Source organism: Triplophysa dalaica, chromosome 24 (assembly GCF_015846415.1).
Source record: "Triplophysa dalaica isolate WHDGS20190420 chromosome 24, ASM1584641v1, whole genome shotgun sequence".
Taxonomy (NCBI): domain Eukaryota; kingdom Metazoa; phylum Chordata; class Actinopteri; order Cypriniformes; family Nemacheilidae; genus Triplophysa; species Triplophysa dalaica.
The window spans coordinates 4,953,513-4,975,321 of record NC_079565.1 but is presented as its reverse complement, the minus strand read 5'-3'; the positions used below and the strand labels follow the sequence as shown (position 1 = coordinate 4,975,321).

General features: G+C 44.0%; 1 protein-coding gene across 2 annotated transcripts in view; it reads left to right on the top strand.

Annotated features, from left to right (window-relative positions):
- LOC130414458 (cytosolic carboxypeptidase 4) overlaps window positions 1–21,809 on the top strand; it is a 143,147-nt gene that overhangs the window by 19,711 nt on the left and 101,627 nt on the right. Inside the window, exons 2-6 of one of the 2 annotated variants that reach the window (XM_056740380.1) lie at window positions 2,570–2,640; window positions 6,433–6,496; window positions 7,711–7,857; window positions 9,819–9,950; window positions 10,676–10,769. In XM_056740380.1, coding sequence (XP_056596358.1) covers window positions 2,587–2,640; window positions 6,433–6,496; window positions 7,711–7,857; window positions 9,819–9,950; window positions 10,676–10,769 — 491 coding nt within the window. In that variant the 5' untranslated portion in view covers window positions 2,570–2,586. Of the gene's footprint in view, window positions 1–2,166; window positions 2,641–6,432; window positions 6,497–7,710; window positions 7,858–9,818; window positions 9,951–10,675; window positions 10,770–21,809 lie in introns of those variants that run through there. The other variant, XM_056740381.1, reaches the window with a different exon arrangement.

The window sequence follows — 21,809 nt, the reverse complement described above, 5'->3', positions numbered from 1 at the left end:
TGAGAATGGCTTGGCTCGCTTTTGAACACATCAGCATTTTGTTCTTACCTTGTCACGCATCGAATATGCCAATTCATGCTGAAGCGTAACCTTCAGTGGAAAGTGGAAAAGTAATTATAAGGAATTAATGATTCACAAACGTTTCATTTCTGCAGTAAGCACTGGCGTTATAAAAGAACAACACAACAGAACAAAAGAACAAATCTTAAAAGATTCAAAATACAATTATAATGAAGTTAATCGGATTTATTCAATGTCAATAAATGATGTAAGTTTGTAGGTCATTTGAATTGGAGTTGAAAGGCCACTACCAGTCATAAAACTGTTTCCACGATTTCCAAGAATAAGCTTGTTTATAAAGAGTCTGGTTTCAGAATGAGATAACGCAATTTCTTTTAATTGTTTATTGTGCATTTCAATTAATATCAATCAAACTGCAGTCGGTATGTTTGGATTTATGCCATAACAACTCAAAAAATACAGCTAACACACACAATAAAAACAGGATAACAAAATAAAAAACATGATTTTTGATATCTTTTAAAGAGAGTTGCCTCCTTTTGAAAACAAACTCTTCACATAGTCGGGGTTCTCAACCTTTTTGACTCCAAGGCCCTGCATTGAATATACAAAGGCCCCCCACTCACAAAAATCTGATATAATATTTTTGAGCTTAACATCAACTGAGAACATAAAAAACAATTATTTATTACAATAATGGACAAATAATTAGAAATATCTTGCTCGTTTTGTCTAATTTCACATTATTAGTCATTCTGAGGACCCCCTGGAGGTGTTGAGAGCTACTGGTGTACATAGTTTGAGCTGTCAAGTACGTTTTAATGGGACATTTCAGCCACGTTTGTCTTCAATGTAAAGATACGTGCATCATGTATCCGATAGGTGCATCATGTTTCAAACACAGATAGTGATCACAGATAGTGATATAGAGAAAAAGTTATTTTTTTCTATACACTATGTAGGAATGTACTAAAAATCAAAAGGACATTATTTTGTATTGCTTGTCATTTTTTGTAGCCCTCAGGAATTTGCTAAATAAGATGCATATTTTCTTGTTAAAATATAATAAAACTACAGTTAGTTCGTTGATGTTCAGTGGATTAGTTTTTCGTCCACACTTGTTTTTTGTCTACTTAATCAGATTTTTGTCTACATGTAATGAATGTCAAACAGCTCGTGCATTAAATGTGCATGAGTGTGTTGGTATGGGTGAGCGTGTCAATGTATTCGTTCCATGTTTAGAAATGCTTAATCATCTGTTGATGACACTAGTGGCACAGTGTGTGGAAAATTATAGCTGTAAACATTGAACACAACAACTGTGTACTTTATTAATATCTAAGCTTATCTTGGGAATAAAGGAGAAACACATTTCCCTGGTTTCACAGACAATGTTTAGAACTTGTTTTGTCTTAAGATGCACACCAGTAATGTTTTTATCAAAGGCATTTTAATTCAAGCGACTTAAATATCTTAATTTAACTGGGGCCGGTTGCATAAACTGCTTAGACTAGTCTTAGTAATAAAGAGTCATTTTTTTCTTCAAGACTGGTCATAACTTTCCTTAAATAAGTTACATAAAAAGGTTGATTGGACTAATTTAAATATGAAATGTAAGACTAATTAGTCCTAACTAATTGCTAGTCTATGAGATGAGTCATTACGACTCCTTTGTTAATTTAGCGGCTAAATTGATTCAACTTGGCCCTGGCTTAGCTAAACCTTGTCCAAATGACTTAAACCACTTTTCAATGCTTAGATGCTCACTGGGTTTCTCAGTTGTTTCATTTAAGCATTTACAGTGTTTCTCCTAGAATTATATACTGTGTGTGAATAGATTTTTTGGCATTAAGCACACTTTGAGACGTGGTTAAGATGTTTTTTCGGAGGAGATCTCAGGAGTCATTTGCTCTCCAGTTTCACCTGTGCCATGTCATTCAAAACCTGCGTGCTGTTTTTCGTAATGCAACTCTTTCCAAATAACATAACAGTAACAAACTCCTGTCAGAAAGACTGTAAAGTTCCTTATTGAAAAATATACAAAAGCATCATATAAATGGCAAGGATTGTGTTTAAAAAACGTATTTAAAAAATGTGCAAACTTAAAGCGACATGAGGACCGATAAACAATAGTATATTTTTCTTTAATGTCATGCCAGGCCGCATTCAAGCGCATGCGCTGTATTCCTTATCACACACATACACGCTCAACTAGAAGATTCCTCAGCTCTTGAAAAACCCTCCAGCCCATGTCCTCTGTCCTGTGAAATACTCGGCTTGGTTTAATCCGTGTGTCTAGTCAGACCCTTTTAATAGGAGCCTCATCTCAATGTCCGGGCACAACTGGAAGGGCTTGTGGGTTTATCGAAAGAGATAGGGTTTCAGGCGGCAGGCTAAACCCCTCGCGGCTTTAACTGCACCCGTCTGTCTTGTTAAAGTGGCTCAGAGTGGGAACGTGTTCCCCGTGTGTCACTCAGTCTGACGTCTCTCTCCTTTTTCTTCCTCGTCTCCCTTCTGTGTCTCCTTTCACTCCCTGTCCATTCTCCAGCACGGACACGGCCCACCATGGCAGCTCCGAGCGGCTCCGGCGGAGTCGAGGTTCTCCTCAACACGCTGCAGGTAAGCAAGCATTGTCCCCTTGTGCGTGTTTGCATGCGCAGGGATATATCGGGGTCTGCTCTCATTCTTTGACATTCCATGGATTGGAACGGCCCACTAATGCTGGAGGACCACTGGCAGAAGCTGTCGGGGATATGAAGAGCGCTTTCCATGTGTTAAGAGAGAATTTCAAATGACAGTCGGTAGTTTTGAAGCTCCATGGAAGGTTTCAGAGGTGTAACATAAAGGTTTGCGGTTTTTGCAAAGTAACACAGATTATATGGTGTGTTATTTGTTGTTTTGTTTTTATAACAATTATTGTAAGTGGGAGTTCACGAAATTGAGAGTATAATACATTTAGGTGAAATCTTTGTGTTTTATGTTTTAAACATAACATGAAAATATCTTTTTAATGCTTAAATGCTTTCTTCAATTATGGCTAGTTACAGGCTAAACCAGCTGAAGCGAGATTTGACTGCCGTTATTCTAAGATTCATGTGTGGCACCGATAAGGCCTGTGTGCATCGATATGCCAATTGTTTGTTTAATCGAAATTGTAAACTTTCTTTTTACACTTTGTTCCAGATTTACAAAGTTTGGAGGAGGTCACATACGAATCTCAAGTTTTACATTTAAATATGATATCTAGGCTCTTACATAACGTCACAGTGACTGATTTCATATCACTGATTTGTATTGGTTACTGTCAACAAACCGCTGAGGCCTTCTGTTCAAGAGAGGGTGAAGTGGCCAATTTCCGATAACTTTCCAACTCCTGCATGGAAAGCAGCTTGGGGGAAATTATTTAGTGTAAGCGTCAAAGCGATTAATTGAGAGTGAAAGCCAAAAGATGAGATTTAGTCCCTCCGTGCCGATAAGTGTTGTGGCAAGCAGACTGGTAAAGAGCAGAACCAAACTCAAATTGGATGGACACCAGGATAACTATGAGCTCAGTCTGAGATTAAAGAAAACGTTGTGTTTATAGAATCTAATAAGGGGGAAAATTTAGAGCGGATCAAAAGAACAAGAGATTTTTGTTTTCCAGTTATATATTGTCATTTTTTTTCGTTTTGATTCCCAGTTTTCACTTGAACTGTATTTGATCTTGTTTTCACTTTATTTGGAGGCCAATCTGCATTGCAAGTCAGTGTAAATACTACACTTTAAAAATAATTTGTAGTTTTAACATAAAAAAATGAAGTTACCACGCTACCTTAAATTTACTTGTTATTTCAACTTAAAAATATTAGTTCACATAACAATTTGTGTCAAATTCACGTAATAACTATTACTTTGTGTTGAATTAACAAAACATTTTAACACTGCTGGGTAACTTTTTTGTTGAAGCAACAAATACATTTTTACAGTGTATGAAGAAGCTAGTCTGCTGTCAATAATTTATATTGTTTGAAAAATGTGAATTTTAGCCTCTAATCCATCATTTTTTTTTACTTGAATGCACTGTATATAGGTTTGGATAAATGTTCTGCTTAATTCTTAAACATAAACGTAAAGTAAGCCAATGTGTGCTGAACATATTTTTAAATGACATTTAAACATTTAAAATCAGTTAAATGCAGCTCCATGAAGTGTTTATAAGAACACAAACCAACAAGCGCAGCTAATATTGCCCTCACGATATCCACAGCCAGTGTGTCGCCATCCTCCAAGTCACCGTGACTTTCATCAAACACGGCAATAACTCCCTAAATTCACCATCCTTGACATGGAGCTTTGACGCCTAAAATGGGATTCTCACTAATTTAAATTGAAGCAGGAAGTTGTTGTTTCTGAGTTATAACTCATTTACATATTTTTTCTCTTATATTATTGATTTCATAATCTTAAGGGAAGTTTAATTTGGCCTCAAAGGAACGTCTGTCTGCATAAGCAGGAGGTTCAGCCGGAGCTCAGAGCGTTTCTGCCACCCTCTTAAAAATAAATGATGCACGCTGAAGGGTAGTCGATGTTCCTCATTAGAGAATTAAAGAACAACAGGGAAACGTGTTTTATGGCTTTTAAGCACATCCTGAGTATATTAACACGTGTCTTTCTGCAGCAAATCTCACCCGTAATTTTTGACTTGACAGATGTAATGTCATTTTATGAACCCGGCTTGATGCAGGTTATGCTGGACTAAAATAGACACTGTTAATCGTAATTCAAAGTATTGCCGGAGTAGTCTGTTAAAAGATTGTTGCGCAAATAATGCAGTAATGGCGTGCCAGATGCTCTGTGTGTTAGTCCCAGTCATTAATATGGAGTAATTAACATGGTTGTCTGGAATTATCACAGAAGGTGATGACAAGGCCATCGGTTTCCAGGAAAGATTGCACGTCGTATTCTGTCGGTGTGAAAGTTTGTTCTCTGAAAATTTTTGTTTTGCAGTTCAAGCAATTTATAATTTAAGATGTGAAATGAATGATGTTTTGGAGCTTTAGATGAAAAATTATATTTAAAGCAATCTTTGGAATAAAAAATTACATAATCGTCTAATCTACTGTAGTTTGTATGTTATTTTTTATTTCTGACGTTGTTGACTTTGTGTTAAAAGCACATACGTTTTCGCATTAAAATATCCCAAAACCCCAAACACAGTGTTATAAATTATGTTCACTTGCATACAATTATTCTAATTGTTTCAACAATTTTTGAATCCAGAGAAATTGGCAGATTTAATAAGTGTTATGCCTGTCGATGACGTCATATCAGTTTCCACTTGCGAGTTTCTTCGGATTGATTTCCAGTCATTGAGCAAGTCTGTGTTCAATCTGTCTCCTTACCTTACCTCGATTCACAACGATAAGCTTATAATAATGATTAAAGTGTTGAGCTGGGTTTTATTTAGCAAGAAATTGCAGTTGGATGTCATTTGACAACCAATTAGCCTGAGATGGGTCTTACAGATTGATGAGAACACATTTTAAAGTATATATGCCTGGTTTTACAGACAATGCTTATGGCTAGTCCCAGACTAAAATGAATTATTGAGCTGAAAATGACTTCTTCAAATATTTCCTTGCCACAAAAGCACAGTTAGTCCTAGATTACTTTACCATGAATCATTTTTTCAATTCAGTGAGCCAAAATAAACAACACAAATAGGACACTCACGTCCTGCTGATATTTCTAGAGTGTTGCTATTATTACAGACCAAAACAATACGCCTACACCCCCACACAAAGTGCCGCTGTTTACTTTTTTAGTATAACCTCTATGTTGACACAGGTCTTTGTTGTCATTGCACTAATGTGGGTGAGTGACAGCTTCCTGGCAGGGGACATTTTCTTTGTGGTGCAGTTGGCTGTGGAGAGATCTATTAGGCTTCTATGACTACTGTCAAGAAAACACATCCAGCGCAGATGCAGTGAGGACAGTGTTGTTCTTCCTCTCTCTCTCTCTCTCTCTCTCTCTCTCTCCCTATCACTTTCTCTCTCAGTTCTGACCTATAATGAGAGCCGAAGCCTGAATCCCCAGCTGTGGAGTCTCTTCTTTGGAGATAACGGACTCCCTGCTGCTTACCCGTCAACTGTTGCAGCTTTTAACCACAAGACTCCTACCCTGACAGGGACTTGGGCACAATGGGGGATGGCTCCGGTGTGCCAGCCAGGACGCACTCGACACCTAGTTTATCACATGGGGCTTAAAAACATTGATGTCATCCATAAATGTGTTATTGGAGTGGCTAAAATTGTTTCCTGGTCTTTATGGCAAATCTCGCTTCAGATCTGTTGGTGGTCTCCATGAAGCTGCTAAGCCGTGCTTTAGACTTCAATGTTGGTGACATTGTTGCTCTTTCTGTGCTCTTTGCAGACCGCCGGAGACAATGAAAGCATGCTAAAGGTCCTCAATGTCCTGGATGAACTTTTGTCAGCAGGTGAGATCTCGTCCTGCCCTGTTGCTAGGTCTGGGGCAGACAATCTTGTTGATTGACATTTCACCAATCATTTTTTGTTTAAGAGTGTTTTAAATCATCCACTGTGCTTTATACAGTTGTGTGTGACCAACCCACATACAGAAGAAAATCCACAGAGCTTCAGATAAACATAGTCTTGGTCTACAAGTTGACCACATTAAAGTGACAGTTCACCAAAAATGAAAATTTTGTCATCATTTACTCACCCTCAAATTGTTGTTCAGAACAGATTTCTTTTGCAGAACACAAAAGAAGATATTTTGAGAAATGTTTTGTGTTCATGTTATGAAAGTCAATGGGAGCCAGTGTTGTTTGGTTAGCAACATTTTTCAAAGTTTCTTCTTTTGCGTTCTGCAGTAGAAAAAAGTCTAACAGGTTTGGAATGAGAGTGAGAAATGATGAAAGTAGAGCTGCCAGATTAATTGCGATTTTCACTAAATACAGCGTAAAATGACCCACCCAGTGCGGTAGGATATCGCAACGATATGCGCAGCTTGTCCGTTAAGCATGGCTCTTTGATCAGTAGGAAATGCTGTTCCGTCTGAAATCACTGCGAGTTTGCCTACATGTGGTGTTGTATGCCTGAGGCACTTATGTGGTGTTTCTGCGCGAGAGCGCCCTCTGGCTTTCCGTGCCTCACTGAAGAACTGTGCAAAAAATCATAGTTAATTGCCTAATCGGGTGCGGTATATTAATGTTTTATCGTGTATCCATAGATGAAAGAATTTAGATTTTTGGGTGAACTGTCCCTTTAAGACCACACCAAGAAATATCGATTGTTTTATAAATCCGAAAGACCTTCGAAATCGTTTAACCAATCTCAATAAAATGGCGAGGAAAAGATGAAGAAACAATCTGATTCTTTGAGCCACTTGTTTTCATATCTTAAATTTCTTCATTATTCAACAACAACTCTATCGAACAACATCCTTGTAGAGGTGGAGCAGTATTATACTAATCCCATAATCCGCAATTAATTCACAGCAAAGTTATTAGCCAAATTTATTCTTCAGCCTCCAGCACCAAGTCCTAATCACTCAAATTTTGTAAGTTCCAAAAGAATGGCGAAAATAAACTCTGATGTCATTTCGCGACATTACGCCTGTGGCTCCACAAGTTTCCTCTATCAGCCTAAATTTGACATTTTGTGAAATGATTGCTGTGGTTTTCTTCAGGCACCGACAGACGGATTCATTATATGATATCGAAAGGAGGCAGCGAGGCTCTTTTGACGGCTCTGGTGAACTCCGCCCGTTGCCACACGCCCAGCTACACCATCCTGCTACCTCTGCTGCACCTGCTGGCCAAGGTGGGCCACAGAGGTGAGTGATGAAAGTGGGGAGGCGGGGCTAGGAAAGAATGGGCGGGGCAAAGAGTTGACGGACTCATGTAGTTCTTGTATACGATTCTTTTCTTCTGTGGAACACAAAATATATTTTGAGTAATGTCTCAGTGGTTTTGCGTTCATACAGTGGAAATAAATGGGGGCCAATGTTGTTTGGTTACCAAAATTCTTCAAAACATTTTCTGTCGTGTTCTGCAGAAGAAAGGCAGACAGGTTTGGACTGTTCCCACTGTAGGAGCAAGTCATATTTGTCATTATGATGTATAATTGAATCGTCCTGGAGCAAAAGATGACCTCTTTGTGAATTTATTGCTGAAGCCCTATAAATAGCGTTCTTAAAAATAGACTTCCTTCGTTTGAGGAATGTACATAAATCATCCCATCTTGCAAGTGTAGACAGTACGGGTTAGGTCATGGTCAGGTCAGGTAAAAGTCCTCAAGGCTGTGGGGTCAGAGGTCACGGGCTAGTTTGCTTCAAGCATGCAATGTTTAGACGTTGTGTAACCTAAGAAGCGAGAGTTTGGTGGATCTCCATGTCTCTCAACGTTCCACTATTGCTCTTTGAAGTCTTTCCCAGTGAACCCCGGGAACAGGGTGAGATAAAACAGCAGGACCGTTTCCCCGTCTTCATGTTTCCTTTCGACATTTCGACAATACGCATCTAAAAACAAACTCCATCTGCTGTTAGCGTAAACTCATTCCCATGCAGGCGTTTTACGCACAAGCTGTTTTCGTAAGAGCTTGTATTCATGGTGGGCCTGTGGGATGCCAGGTCATGTAGTAGATTTAAACGATTTCTGCAGCGGGATGTGGATTTTTCACCCCGCACAGATTTCTCAATGAACCATTTGCATTTGCAAAGGAGAGATTACCGTCTCTTTCACGTGGCGAAATGATCCACGCTTCATCAAGGTCCATAAAGGGTTGACGTGCTGTGTGGAGATATTGTGACTTTCTAAAGCGCTTTGAAATAGCTTTTGCTGTGAATAAATGGCCCTTATTTGTTATTGAGTGAGTGAAACATGCTTAACAGCACAATTTCTATTTTATATTTAAAATGTAATCAAAAAATATTTTTGATTTGAAAATGTTGAGTGGGTGTTATCATCTAGAATTGTTACTTCTGAACTTTTATTTTTCAATTTATTTTTCAATTTATTTTACATTTTAAATTTGTTTAAGTTGTTGACAGAGCCTAGAAGGAACTATAGTGAGTACTAGTATAGTTCTAGCTACGTCTAAGTTCATTATATTACGTATACCTAAGCAAATTTTAAGTATATTTTTAAGTGTACTGCTGCAGTAAGTACTAGTTACTTTTAAGGATACTATTTTAATACTACTTGGAACTAAATCGGCCGACTTTTTAGTTTATAAAAGTGTACTTTAAAGTATACTTTAAGTGTAACAGAAGCAAAGTAGTAATAGTTTAATGGTAGTTTACACCTGTTGTTCTGAGAAGTACATTCAAAATAAGAAAGTATATTTATACTTATCAGTCTTCTCATAAATAAAAAACTATACTAATAGCAACCTTAATTTTTCAAGAACCTGTTTTTTAACATCCACAGATTCTTTTTGTTTCACAAAAAAAATTCACTATAAAAAGGGAAAGTACATTTTTATTTGATGTTTACCACACAGCTCATCTTTATTCATTGCTCCAAATCTTGTGTTCACATTAAGTCTGAATCTGATTTAAGATTTGCATTCGGCTCTGATCTTCTCCTGTGATATCCCAATTTTCCTATTAGACGTCTTAGTGAATTTGATTTTGATCTCCAAACCAAAGTCGAAGATTTTATCACAGCTGCCAACTGTTCAAAACATTTCTCAAACCGGGATCCCTGTAGCGGGCCAAGCACCGCAACAACACGATGTAATGAACAAACCCACATTTTCTGAACGTCAAAGAGGAATATGATTTTCTTTCCCCAGATCGTCAGATTGGTGTGAAGGCGGAGAAGACAGATGCAGTGCTACTGGTCCTTGATTTGCTAAGGCAGAATGTAACAAACCCCAGGAGAGCCGCAGCCTGTCTTTGGGTTATCCAAGTCTTCTGTTCTTCTGGTGAGTTTGCTCCTGACCTGAGAACAGGTATTCAAATCTAACTCAAAGACCAACATCTTACTTTTTTTCCCCTGGGTGATTCAGGTGGCGGTTGGTCTGCACCTTTTGATGTACCATTGCTGTGCGATTACGCTCCCGTTTGTTTACGTGGAAAACGAGATAACGCCAATCTGTAAAATGCAAATCCACCTTTGTTCGGTTTGATTTCAAATGCATACGCCTTCCAACAAACGTGGAGTTGAGATGATAGTGTGGGGTTTATCAGCTATATGACAGGCGTCCTGTGAGCGACACCTGCTCTGGAAGTTATGTTTTCCCACTGTGAGCGTGAGAAATGCACTTTTGACTTATTCGCCTGACAAGAAGTCTCCTTTCAAGCTTTATTTTAAAGGCTAAAATATATCTATTTGTGAAACGGCAGACATGCGTCCTCCCTAGGATGCCAAAGACAATCCACCGTAGCGACACCGCCAGTGTTTACGTTGCTAGCTAGTCTTGTAGCAAGCACCACAGTATATATTAATAGAGGAAACATCATCTGGGCGCATATGTTTACATGAGTGAAGTTTGGTTTCTTAAAATTTCCCCTCGTGTCTATCCCGAGCACACGTCCCCAGATGGGGATCCGGTATACAACACCATGAAATGTAATATTTTTAGAGCTATCAGGTTCAGCAGTGTTGCAAAGAGGTTTTGTTGTATTAATTGCTTGTCTGGTGTTTCAGTGACCACGGCGGTCTTGATGGGAAGGAACCGAGGGCTGTACGTGGTCTTCAAGCTTATTTCTTCGCACACAACCAAGCACTTGCGTACTGTTAAGTGAGTATCAGATGGCACGTTTCTAGGCAGTAAAAACAGATGCATGCTAAGACGGACAGACACAAATGCTTATAGATTTACTTTCTCTACCAATAGAAAATTTAAACGATTTAAAGAGATAGTTCAACCAAACATGAAGATTGGGTCATCATTTACTCGCGTTCTTGTCACAAAAGAAAGTTGGTAACCGAACTGCGCCAGCACCCATTCACTTCAATTCTATGGACACAAAACCAATGCAAGTCAATGGGTGCCGGTTAACATTCAAATAACATTGAAATATCTTATTTTGTGTTCTGCAGAAGAATGAAATACACGTTTGAATAAAAATAATGACAGAATTTTCTTTTTTGGGGGAACATTTTCTTTAATGGTTATAGTAAGAATTGTATTGGTTTCAATGGCCACTATAATGGTGTGTACTGGTATGTGACGGATTCTATTGGTGGTATACGGGAACCGATAGAACACCATTAAAACCTATTGAAATAATGTCCTAAATATACTACAGAAAGGAATTTTGTACGGTTTTTAATGGAAAAATAGTATTTTAATGGAAAACATTAGAATTTCTGTGATGGGTTTCTATTGTTTTTTCAGTATATCATGGTTTTCTATAAAATACCTTGGAGTGCAATCTAAATATCGTTGTATATACTATTTCCCATTACTAAACTATGTGGCAAATGTTATTTAGTACACTATAAGGTATGCACAGAGTTTTGTAACCCAGTGGATACATTTTTTATTGTTTTGATAATAAAATGGTCATCATTTTTTTCTTTTATGTAAATAATTTTCAATCATGTAATTTTGATTGATTGTCATTTTACCCCTCACCATAAAATTATATGTAAACATGTACATAATTGATAACAGAAGGTCAGTAGACCGGCTTTCACAGAGAGTCCATGTCTCGCCTAATAAAGGCCACAGCATCGCTGTAACATCAAACACCTGGTGTCATTTTGAGCACTTATGCTTCAAGCCTAAGCAGCGTGTTTGTCGAAAATGGCGACATTAAAAAGCCTGATATAATTTTTTTAAAACACGGTTAAAAGTGCCCCCTCGTTGTTTTGCCCCCTGAAGTAATAAATTTTAAGCTAATGAATATCATACAAATATTAAGATAGTTCTTCTATTAAGGATAGTTATGTGTTTCTCCAGGGTGTATATATTCTCTGCCGCAACGATGCCCCACTAATTCCGACGGTCTTGTATAATGAGTGCTTTACATTTTAACACATAGATTAACTTCAGCGCTGTGAAATCTGCATGCACTATACATCTCATTTGTGCAAACATGCCTATGGAATGCTCAGAACATGTTTGTTTACAGGGGTGCGTTGCATACATATGTGCATATACTGTACGCTCGCTGATGATTGCATTACAGCCTGGTTTAAGTCGGGCGTACAGTGCATGATCTTTTTCTGTCCTTTACGATGGTGGTTTGCCAGGTTTTACAACATGACTCCAGTGAGATGCTGGGTAAAAGCCAGGACAGATTCTTTGAATATCAACAGTGTTTTATGTCGAATGCACAGTATATAATATTAGGACCCGAGTCACGATTGACAGTGTTGATTGGGTGATCGATTGCATCGTATTCTGACATCCTCATGGCACAGTCAATTCAAATTGTACCATATGTCACCGGGTGGCTTGATTGCTGGCCATAACAAGCGGCAGCTGAAGCGAATTAAGCTGCGCTTCATTGAAGCACGCGCTCAGGACGAGGGTGTATAAAAGAGTGGTGTTCTGGGCAAGCAAGGGGTGGTGTATCTGGGCTGGTGTGTGTCTTGACGGCGGCGTAACCGGAGAGAGCTGAAGGTTGGATGTCTGATCGGTGTTCTAGTGGGAAGAGATTACACAGCAGAGGGGAAGGTCGCTGATGTGTTCACGTCAAACTTCTGCAGTCGCCATCCTTGGAGTCATTCACCCTACAGCAAGAGGAGAAACAGGTCGACTAATCACTGTGGAGATGAAGTGAGTTTGCAGTGTCTGAGAGAGTGAAATACACACGTGTGAGGATTTCTAAGAGTGATTTATGCACGAGTGTGGTGAGGTCTAACGACTGTGTTTCTCCAGAAACTGAGATGAATGACAATTGACGTCTGCATATGAAGATCCTTTTTAATTGATCTGCCTAAAGCTGTGTTCAGGTTTTCCTTTGTGCCCGGAGTGGCGACGGACTCAAGCTGAGCTTGAACACCGCCATTGCCTGTCCCTCGGGGAAGAGGTGAAGCTGTTGTCCTTCCGCCGACTGGTCTACGAACTCACACACCAGCCGAGCCCGAACACCGTCGTTGTCTGTCCCTCGGGGAAGAGGAGAAGTTGCTATCCTCCCCTGGATTGTTCTGTGAACTTACACACCAGCCGAGCCCGAGCACCGTCGTTGTCTGTCCCTCGGGGAAGAGGAGAAGTTGCTGTTCTCCCCTGGATTGTTCTGTGAACTTACACACCAGCCGAGCCCGAACACCGTCGCTGTCTGTCCCTCGGGGAAGAAGAGAAGTTGCTATCCTCCCCTGGACTGTTCTGTGAACTTACACACCAGCTGAGTCTGAGCATTGTCGGCTGCCTGTCTCACGAACACTTCCGAGGAGACGAAGGAAGCCACTGTCTCACCCACGAACATTTGCATCACTGCTTTTATTGTTTTAAGTTAATAAAATACTTACCCTTTTAAATCCACTTCTTGTTGTCCGCCTCTTGGTGTCCTCGGGTGTCTGCTCCTCCGGAGTGTGGTTATTGGCCCTCGGCCCTAACATCGGTGACATCACTTTTGGCGTAGTCGGCAGGGTTACCACTCGGAGTTGAGCGGCCGGAGGACCCAGGATGGCGGACGAGGACTTGCCAGCCGTCCGGCAGCCGATGGCATCTATGTTCATGGGAGTTCCGTGGGCTCAAAAGTATGGTGGATCTGGCTCTGAGTTGAGTTTTTCGGACTGGAGGGCGCAAGTGGAGTACTTGGCCGGACTGCAAGGGCTCAGTGAAGCCCAGAAGATACAGTTTGTCTTGAATTCACTTGAGGGGGAGGCGAAGAGAGAAGTCCGAGCAGCACCTGAAGCCGTCCGAGCCACCACACGGGCCATATTCGAATTTCTGTCTGGGCAATACGGTGATTCGACTCCGGTGGCAGTGTTACGAACGCAGTTTTTCAATTGTAAGCAGGTACCTGGGCAGACACTGCGAGCATTCGCTCTGCGACTACGGGAACTGTTCTCCAGGCTGAAGAATCGAGAACATCATGGACTGGGAGAGGAAGAGACACTGTTAAGAGACCAGTTCCTGTTGGGGTTACGAGAAGGTCCAATACGACAGAGTCTGAGGTTACAGCTTCGAAGGGACGCCACCCTGACATTCGAAGATGTACGTAAGGAGGCCCTAGCCTTGGAACAAGATCACCATCAGACTGTAGAAACACCGGTGTGTATGGCTGCAAGTGGAATGAGTGCCCCAACACAGCCCGAACCGACCGACTGGAAGCGGACCCTACGTGCGGAGTTAATGAAAGACGTCCGAGAAGAAATGGCCGAACTCTCAAAATCCATTCTTGGAGAACTCCGCCGTGGACGGCCAGAGCCCCTGCCCCTACCTCGAGAACGTTCGTATTCTGACGGAGGGAGAGATCCGGGAAGACGCACCAGCCGTCCGTTCAGTTCCAGGTTCCAGTGGGATGAGCAGGGGCGCCCGATCTGCAACACCTGCGGAGAGCCCGGACACTACAGCCGCCAATGCGGTTCCCGACGTAGCTCGCAAGGGGGTTTTTAGAACGACCGGCCACTGTGGGTCAAGTGGTCGGGACCCCCCGGATAGACCCTTGTGTGGACTCAGCTCCACGAGACGGCCTAGTGGGACGCTGTCCCCTCCTGGAGATTAAGATCAATGGCGTTACTGTTCGGTGCCTGGTAGACACAGGGTCCCAGGTCACTATGTTGTCTGAGAGTTTGTCCAAAGATCTGTTTGATGCTCATCACTTACCCGAAGCTGAAGTCCCTTGGCTCACCCTGCGTGGGGCAAATGGCCTGCGCATCCCCTACATCGGATACCAGGTCACCAACTTCGAAATTCACGGCACCACAATCCCGAAGAAGGGGGTAGTGATCGTGCGAGACTCCTGTCTGGGAGAACATCGAGCCCTGTTAGGGATGAATGTCATCATGGACTGTTGGGAGGAACTGTTCCAGGCTGGACCTCTTCGTTACACCTCCACAGCCGAGAAGAAGGAGTGGGAGCGTGTTGTGACTGACTGTCGGCGGGTGCAGGTGGCGATTTTCCAACGCGACCGGGAGGACGTGGGTCGGGTGGCCTGCCGGTATGCTGTTTCTGTCCCTGCCCGGAGCGAAGCTGTGGTCTGGGTTCGGCTGCCAGGTCGGACCTATGGCCCTGAAGATTGCCTCCTTGTTGAACCCCACTGGGAGTGCCAGACTGTTGAAGTCGCTCGGGGGTTAACAGTAGCCCGTCGGGGCCGAGTCGCAGTTAAAGTAAGAAACCCGAATACTTACCCCGTCCATCTGTACCGTCACCAACGACTGACCCGTATCACGCCTGTAGACCCCCACCAGGTGAGGGAGGAGCAGGAGGTCCGCTTCTGCCAAGTGAGCGCCACAGTGGTCGAGGTTGGCCTGGCGGAGAAGGAGTCTCGTCCTGGTTCCACTGCACAGGGCATGCCGGGCCACCTTCAGAGCGAGTCCCTGGAAGGAGAGGGCCTAACGGAAGAACAAACCCGCAAACTCCAGAGTCTACTGGCCAAGTGGCAACACGTCTTCTCCACCCACGACGAAGACTATGGGTGCACCGACATAGTCAAGCACGCCATTCCTACTGGAGACGCCCCACCCAGTCGAGAACGATACCGCCCAGTCCCTCCGACTTTGTATACGGAAGTACGAGCCCTACTGAAAGGAATGTTGGGACGAGGAGTTATCCGGGAGAGCAGCAGCCCATGGGCCGCCCCAATTGTCCTGGTCCGCAAGAAGACAGGCTCTTGGAGGTTTTGTGTAGACTATCGGAAACTGAACTTGGTCACCAAGAAGGATGCCTTTCCCTTGCCCCGGATCGAGGATTCCCTTACGGGACTGACCGGCGCCAGCTGGTACTCTACCCTGGACTTAGCGAGTGGCTACTGGCAGGTGAGGATGGAGGAACAGGACCGCGAGAAGACTGCCTTTACCACCCCCTTCGGCCTATTTGAATGGGATCGTATGCCCTTCGGCCTCTGTAACGCTCCTGCGACCTTCCAGAGGCTCATGCAGCGATGCCTGGGAGGGCAGCTGATGGACTCCGCCTTGGTTTACTTAGACGATGTGATCGTGTACTCCCCTGACTTCAATGGTCACTTGTCACACTTGGAGCAAGTCTTCCGGGCAATGGAACGGTATGGACTGAAGCTCCAGCCCGGGAAATGCCAGCTCCTCAGAAGAGAGGTTCAGTTCCTGGGGCACCGGGTGAGCGCTGCAGGAGTGGCGGTTGATCCGGAGAAGGTGTCTGCAGTGCAGGGCTGGGTCCCTCCGAAGACCGTAAGGCAGGTACGGTCCTTTCTTGGATTCGTCGGCTACTACAGACGCTTCATAAAGGACTTCTCAAAAATTGCAAAACCCCTGAATCAGCTGCTGGCCGGTACCGGTACCTCGCGGAGCCGAAGTTCCCCTACCATCACCTGGAGTCAGGAGTGCGAGACCGCCTTCCACCGACTCAAGCAGGAGTTGTTGCAGGCCCCCATTCTGGCTTACGCCGATTTCACCCAGCCTTTCGTCCTCTACACTGACGCTAGCAATAGCGGGCTGGGAGCCGTACTGGCCCAACGACAAGACGGGACAGAAAGGGTCATTGCCTACGCCAGTCGGAGCCTCCACCCTGCTGAACGGAACGATGCCAATTACAGCTCTTTTAAAATTGAGCTGCTGGCCCTGAAGTGGGCTCTGTGCGAGAAGTTTAAGGATTACCTGTGGGGAGCCGAAGTGCTGGTAGTAACCGACAACAGTCCGCTGGTACACCTGCAGACCGCGAAGCTGGGAGCGGTGGAGCAGCGGTGGGTGGCCCAGCTCGCCAACTTCAACTATCGGCTACAATATCGACCAGGCCGAGAGCACATAAATGCCGATGTCCTGTCCCGATTACCACCAGCTAGGGAAGGGGGAACTTCAGGGCCAGAACCAGAAGAAGGGCTGATGGTGGGAGTGGTGGAAGCACCTGGAGCACGAGCGGAAGGCATACCAGCAAATTGGGGATGGGACCCCCATCGATGGAGGGAACGGCAAGAGCAGGATGAAGGGCTGGCTACCCTGTGGACTTACCTGGAGAGGAACAAATTCCCTGGGGTGGAGGAACGACAGGGACATCCGGTGAGGGTAAAGAAGCTTCTGGGGCAGTGGAAGAGGCTGAAGTTGCGAGATGGTGTGATCTGTAGGTCTGTTCTGGACTCGAGGACCCATGAGATGGTGTCTCAGGTGGTGGTGCCTGAAGCCCAAATTCAGCCGTTGCTCCAGGCCTATCATGACCAGTTAGGACATCAGGGCCAAGAACGGACAGTATCACTACTGCGTCGGCACTTCTTTTGGAGTGGTATGGAAGAGTCGGTGGGGAGGTATGTACAAGGATGCCCCCGTTGCACGCTGTTCAAGTCCCGACGAGACGTGAGGGCCCCTATGGTTCCGGTGCGACCCAGAGCCCCGTTACATATGGTGGCTATGGACTTCCTGACCTTAAGTCGCCCAGCAGACCGCTACCAGAACATCTTGGTAGTGACTGACTTGTTCACTAAGTACGCTTGGGCCATACCAACCTTGGACCAGACCGCCGCCACCACTGCCGGTGCCCTATGGAGACACGTCTTCCAGCCCTTTGGATGTCCCGAGACGCTCCATTCTGACCAAGGGCCGAACTTTGAGTCCCGTGTCATCCAGGAGCTATGCAGTCTGTACGGATGCCGGAAAACCCGCACCACGCCTTATCACCCACAGGGGAACGGAGGGTGCGAACGCTTCAATCAGACGCTCTTGAGTCTACTGGGAACACTAGATGCAGACCATCAAGGTTACTGGACGGACAGCCTGCCGGCTCTGGTGCAGGCCTATAATAACAGCATCCACAGCACAACGGGGTATGCCCCGACTTACCTGATGTTTGGGAGGCATGTGCGCCTGCCCACAGATCTGCTGTTAGGAGCAGTCCCGGCTGAAGCCCCCGCCACCACCACTGAATGGGTACACCGACACCATCGTCAACTCCACTCTGCCTATGACAAGGTAACCAAGCATCTGGAGGCAGCAGCAAAGAAGAACAAGAGATTGTACGACCGCACCGCTCGAGAGGCTCCTTTGTTACCCGGAGAACGGGTACTGGTGCGGGATAACCGGCGCCAGGGGAAGGGTAAACTCAGCGACCGGTGGGAAACCACCCCCTACGTAGTGGAGCAACAGCAAAGGCCTGACCAACCCGTGTACACCATCCGTCCCGAGGGTAAGTCAGGCCCTGTGAGAGTCCTGCACCGAAACCTGCTGCGTCCTTGTCCAAATTACCTGCGACAAGAGACTGAGGCGCCGCCAGCACCTGTGGCCCCTGTACCAACTTGGGTGGGCTGGCCTATGATCCGAAGGGCCCCCACTCCTGAGCCCAGGGAGGGGGAGGCCGAGGCCCCAGCTCGACGCTCCCAACGGGAGACTAGAGGAGTACCCCCTGCAAGATACGGAGAATGGGAGTCGGGACCCCGTTCTCGGGACTAGAACGGATCCGGTGGGGGAGGGTGTCACCGGGTGGCTTGATTGCTGGCCATAACAAGCGGCAGCTGAAGCGAATTAAGCTGCGCTTCATTGAAGCACGCGCTCAGGACGAGGGTGTATAAAAGAGTGGTGTTCTGGGCAAGCAAGGGGTGGTGTATCTGGGCTGGTGTGTGTCTTGACGGCGGCGTAACCGGAGAGAGCTGAAGGTTGGATGTCTGATCGGTGTTCTAGTGGGAAGAGATTACACAGCAGAGGGGAAGGTCGCTGATGTGTTCACGTCAAACTTCTGCAGTCGCCATCCTTGGAGTCATTCACCCTACAGCAAGAGGAGAAACAGGTCGACTAATCACTGTGGAGATGAAGTGAGTTTGCAGTGTCTGAGAGAGTGAAATACACACGTGTGAGGATTTCTAAGAGTGATTTATGCACGAGTGTGGTGAGGTCTAACGACTGTGTTTCTCCAGAAACTGAGATGAATGACAATTGACGTCTGCATATGAAGATCCTTTTTAATTGATCTGCCTAAAGCTGTGTTCAGGTTTTCCTTTGTGCCCGGAGTGGCGACGGACTCAAGCTGAGCTTGAACACCGCCATTGCCTGTCCCTCGGGGAAGAGGTGAAGCTGTTGTCCTTCCGCCGACTGGTCTACGAACTCACACACCAGCCGAGCCCGAACACCGTCGTTGTCTGTCCCTCGGGGAAGAGGAGAAGTTGCTATCCTCCCCTGGATTGTTCTGTGAACTTACACACCAGCCGAGCCCGAGCACCGTCGTTGTCTGTCCCTCGGGGAAGAGGAGAAGTTGCTGTTCTCCCCTGGATTGTTCTGTGAACTTACACACCAGCCGAGCCCGAACACCGTCGTTGTCTGTCCCTCGGGGAAGAAGAGAAGTTGCTATCCTCCCCTGGACTGTTCTGTGAACTTACACACCAGCTGAGTCTGAGCATTGTCGGCTGCCTGTCTCACGAACACTTCCGAGGAGACGAAGGAAGCCACTGTCTCACCCACGAACATTTGCATCACTGCTTTTATTGTTTTAAGTTAATAAAATACTTACCCTTTTAAATCCACTTCTTGTTGTCCGCCTCTTGGTGTCCTCGGGTGTCTGCTCCTCCGGAGTGTGGTTATTGGCCCTCGGCCCTAACATCGGTGACACATATGTCACTTAGTAATCAAATATCAAATTCGAAATCAGAAAGAAATGTTTTTGCCTTCCTCTATTTTTGTACATTGCACATTGTTCACCTGATGTTATGTAAACAATGCTTGACCTGCGGTGACAGGAAATGCATTCCCCCTTGAAGTGTGTGACACTTGTTAAGTGTGTCTTGATGCTGCACAGAGCAGTAAATCTGAACCAGTCAGTCGGTTTCCCCTGTCAGCCTGCTGTGCATCCATGCCAATCTTAAAGGTACAGTACATTTCACCCAAAAAAATACAAAAGCACAAAAATCATTCACTTTCATTTATGGAACCAAGTGAGAGTCTCGGTCACCATTCACTTTCATTGTACGGAAAAAGTTACAACGAAAGTGAATGGTGACCGAGACTCACAGCCTCAAATATTACGCATTTTTGGGTTAAAAGAAAATAAAAATAATGTGAATTCATTCTAGGAAATATAGAATTTTTATTTTGCATTAACTATGCATTAAAGCTTATTTTCGGGTCTCTTGGAGCTGTTTAACCAATTTCGTCATATTATTTAGGATAAACATATTTTTTTTCCATAATCATAGATTTTTATTTTAGTTCTTTTCCTACTAAAACATAAAGCACCTTTAAATAAAAGGTCTTTTTTTCCATGCGTTTTTTTATTTTTGCATTAAAATCGAATAATGCTACGGTTCCACCATGTTGATAAATCAAGGGAGCTGTTTTTAAGAGTTAGGTAGCTGGTTTTCATTTGTTCTAAACCAGTATCTGGTTTCTTACTGGTCTCCGATAGTTTACCAGCTTGGACCAGAAAATCACTTGTGAAGACCAGCTTCAATAAAACGCGTATACCAGCTAAAGCTGGATTTTCCAACGTGGGCAACCATGAGAGCCTGAAGAGGGTGCTCTCCCTCTCTACCAGCTCTGGAAATACTAAGCTACTTCCATTTCAAATTGCCGACAGCTCCTGCATGCACGCAGCAGATTATATAGCAGAACCCACATCTAATTATAACCGCTCTCAGTACGCCACTTCCCATCTAATGGGAATTCTCACATGGACACACCAGGGCAGAAAACCTGAATGTGTGCGCCAAGCCGGCAAACGTGCATATCAGATGTGGATTTAATCCAGTTCTGGCATTAGATTCAATATTGTGGGTTTAATTTGACTTTATCTGTCTCCCAGAGTTAAGCAGCCAGAGAGGTTATCACGTGGAGTGCCATTGATTTGCTCTGGTCTTAGTTCAGATTTAAGAGCAGCTACACAATTAGAGGAGCTGTGACCACTAATTAGTTAAAGTGTCAATTAGACAGCGATGCTTCACTTAACCTGTTGGCAGTGCAGATCTTTAGAGAACACTAGAGATGGAGAGTGTGTTTGCAATAGCATACTAGCCTACCGCTCATACTATCTCTGCAGCATCAGTGCATAGAATGCAAATTGTTTCTATCAGTTTTTATTCTAACTGGTTGCTATGCAGCGTGATGAGGTCATGAGGTCATGATGCAACTGTATAGCATCTACTAGCTTTTAAAACATTTTTCATTGCGTCACGTGATTTGTTGTGCATAATGTATTCACCACATTTTAATGGTGGTATTACATTAAATAATGTCAACGTTTTTAATGTGATATAGCAGTCTTAGGTTTAACCAGTTTTCGGTTTTGAAAACTGTTCGGGCATTTTAAGAGACGTTTCAGTCGAATATGACAATTCTTTAATTATTTATTCATCCTCATGTCATTTCAAACATGTATGAATGAGATATTTGGTGAACAAAAACAGATATCTTCTTTTCAGATACAGGGTTTAAATTACAAATCGTTATTTCTAGGTGAGCTATCCCTTTAAAGGGGTCATGTTATTATTTCTAGATAAACTATCCCTTTAAAAATCATATGGCGTGAATATGTGTTTTTCTGTCTTTGGCGCTGTAACAAATCTCAATAAAAGGGAAGGAAGGAGGCGGGAACCGGCAGACATTAAAACATTTAATAAAGTAATATAACAGCCGGCGGCCCCTCACGGACGACCGCCGGCGAACAAAACATAATATAAATACAAACATAACATAAGTTCGGGCCCGGTCCTCTCTCTTCGACGGTCCGGTCGCTCGTTCCTTTTATGCTCCCATCTCCTACGTGATTCGAGGCCGGTGT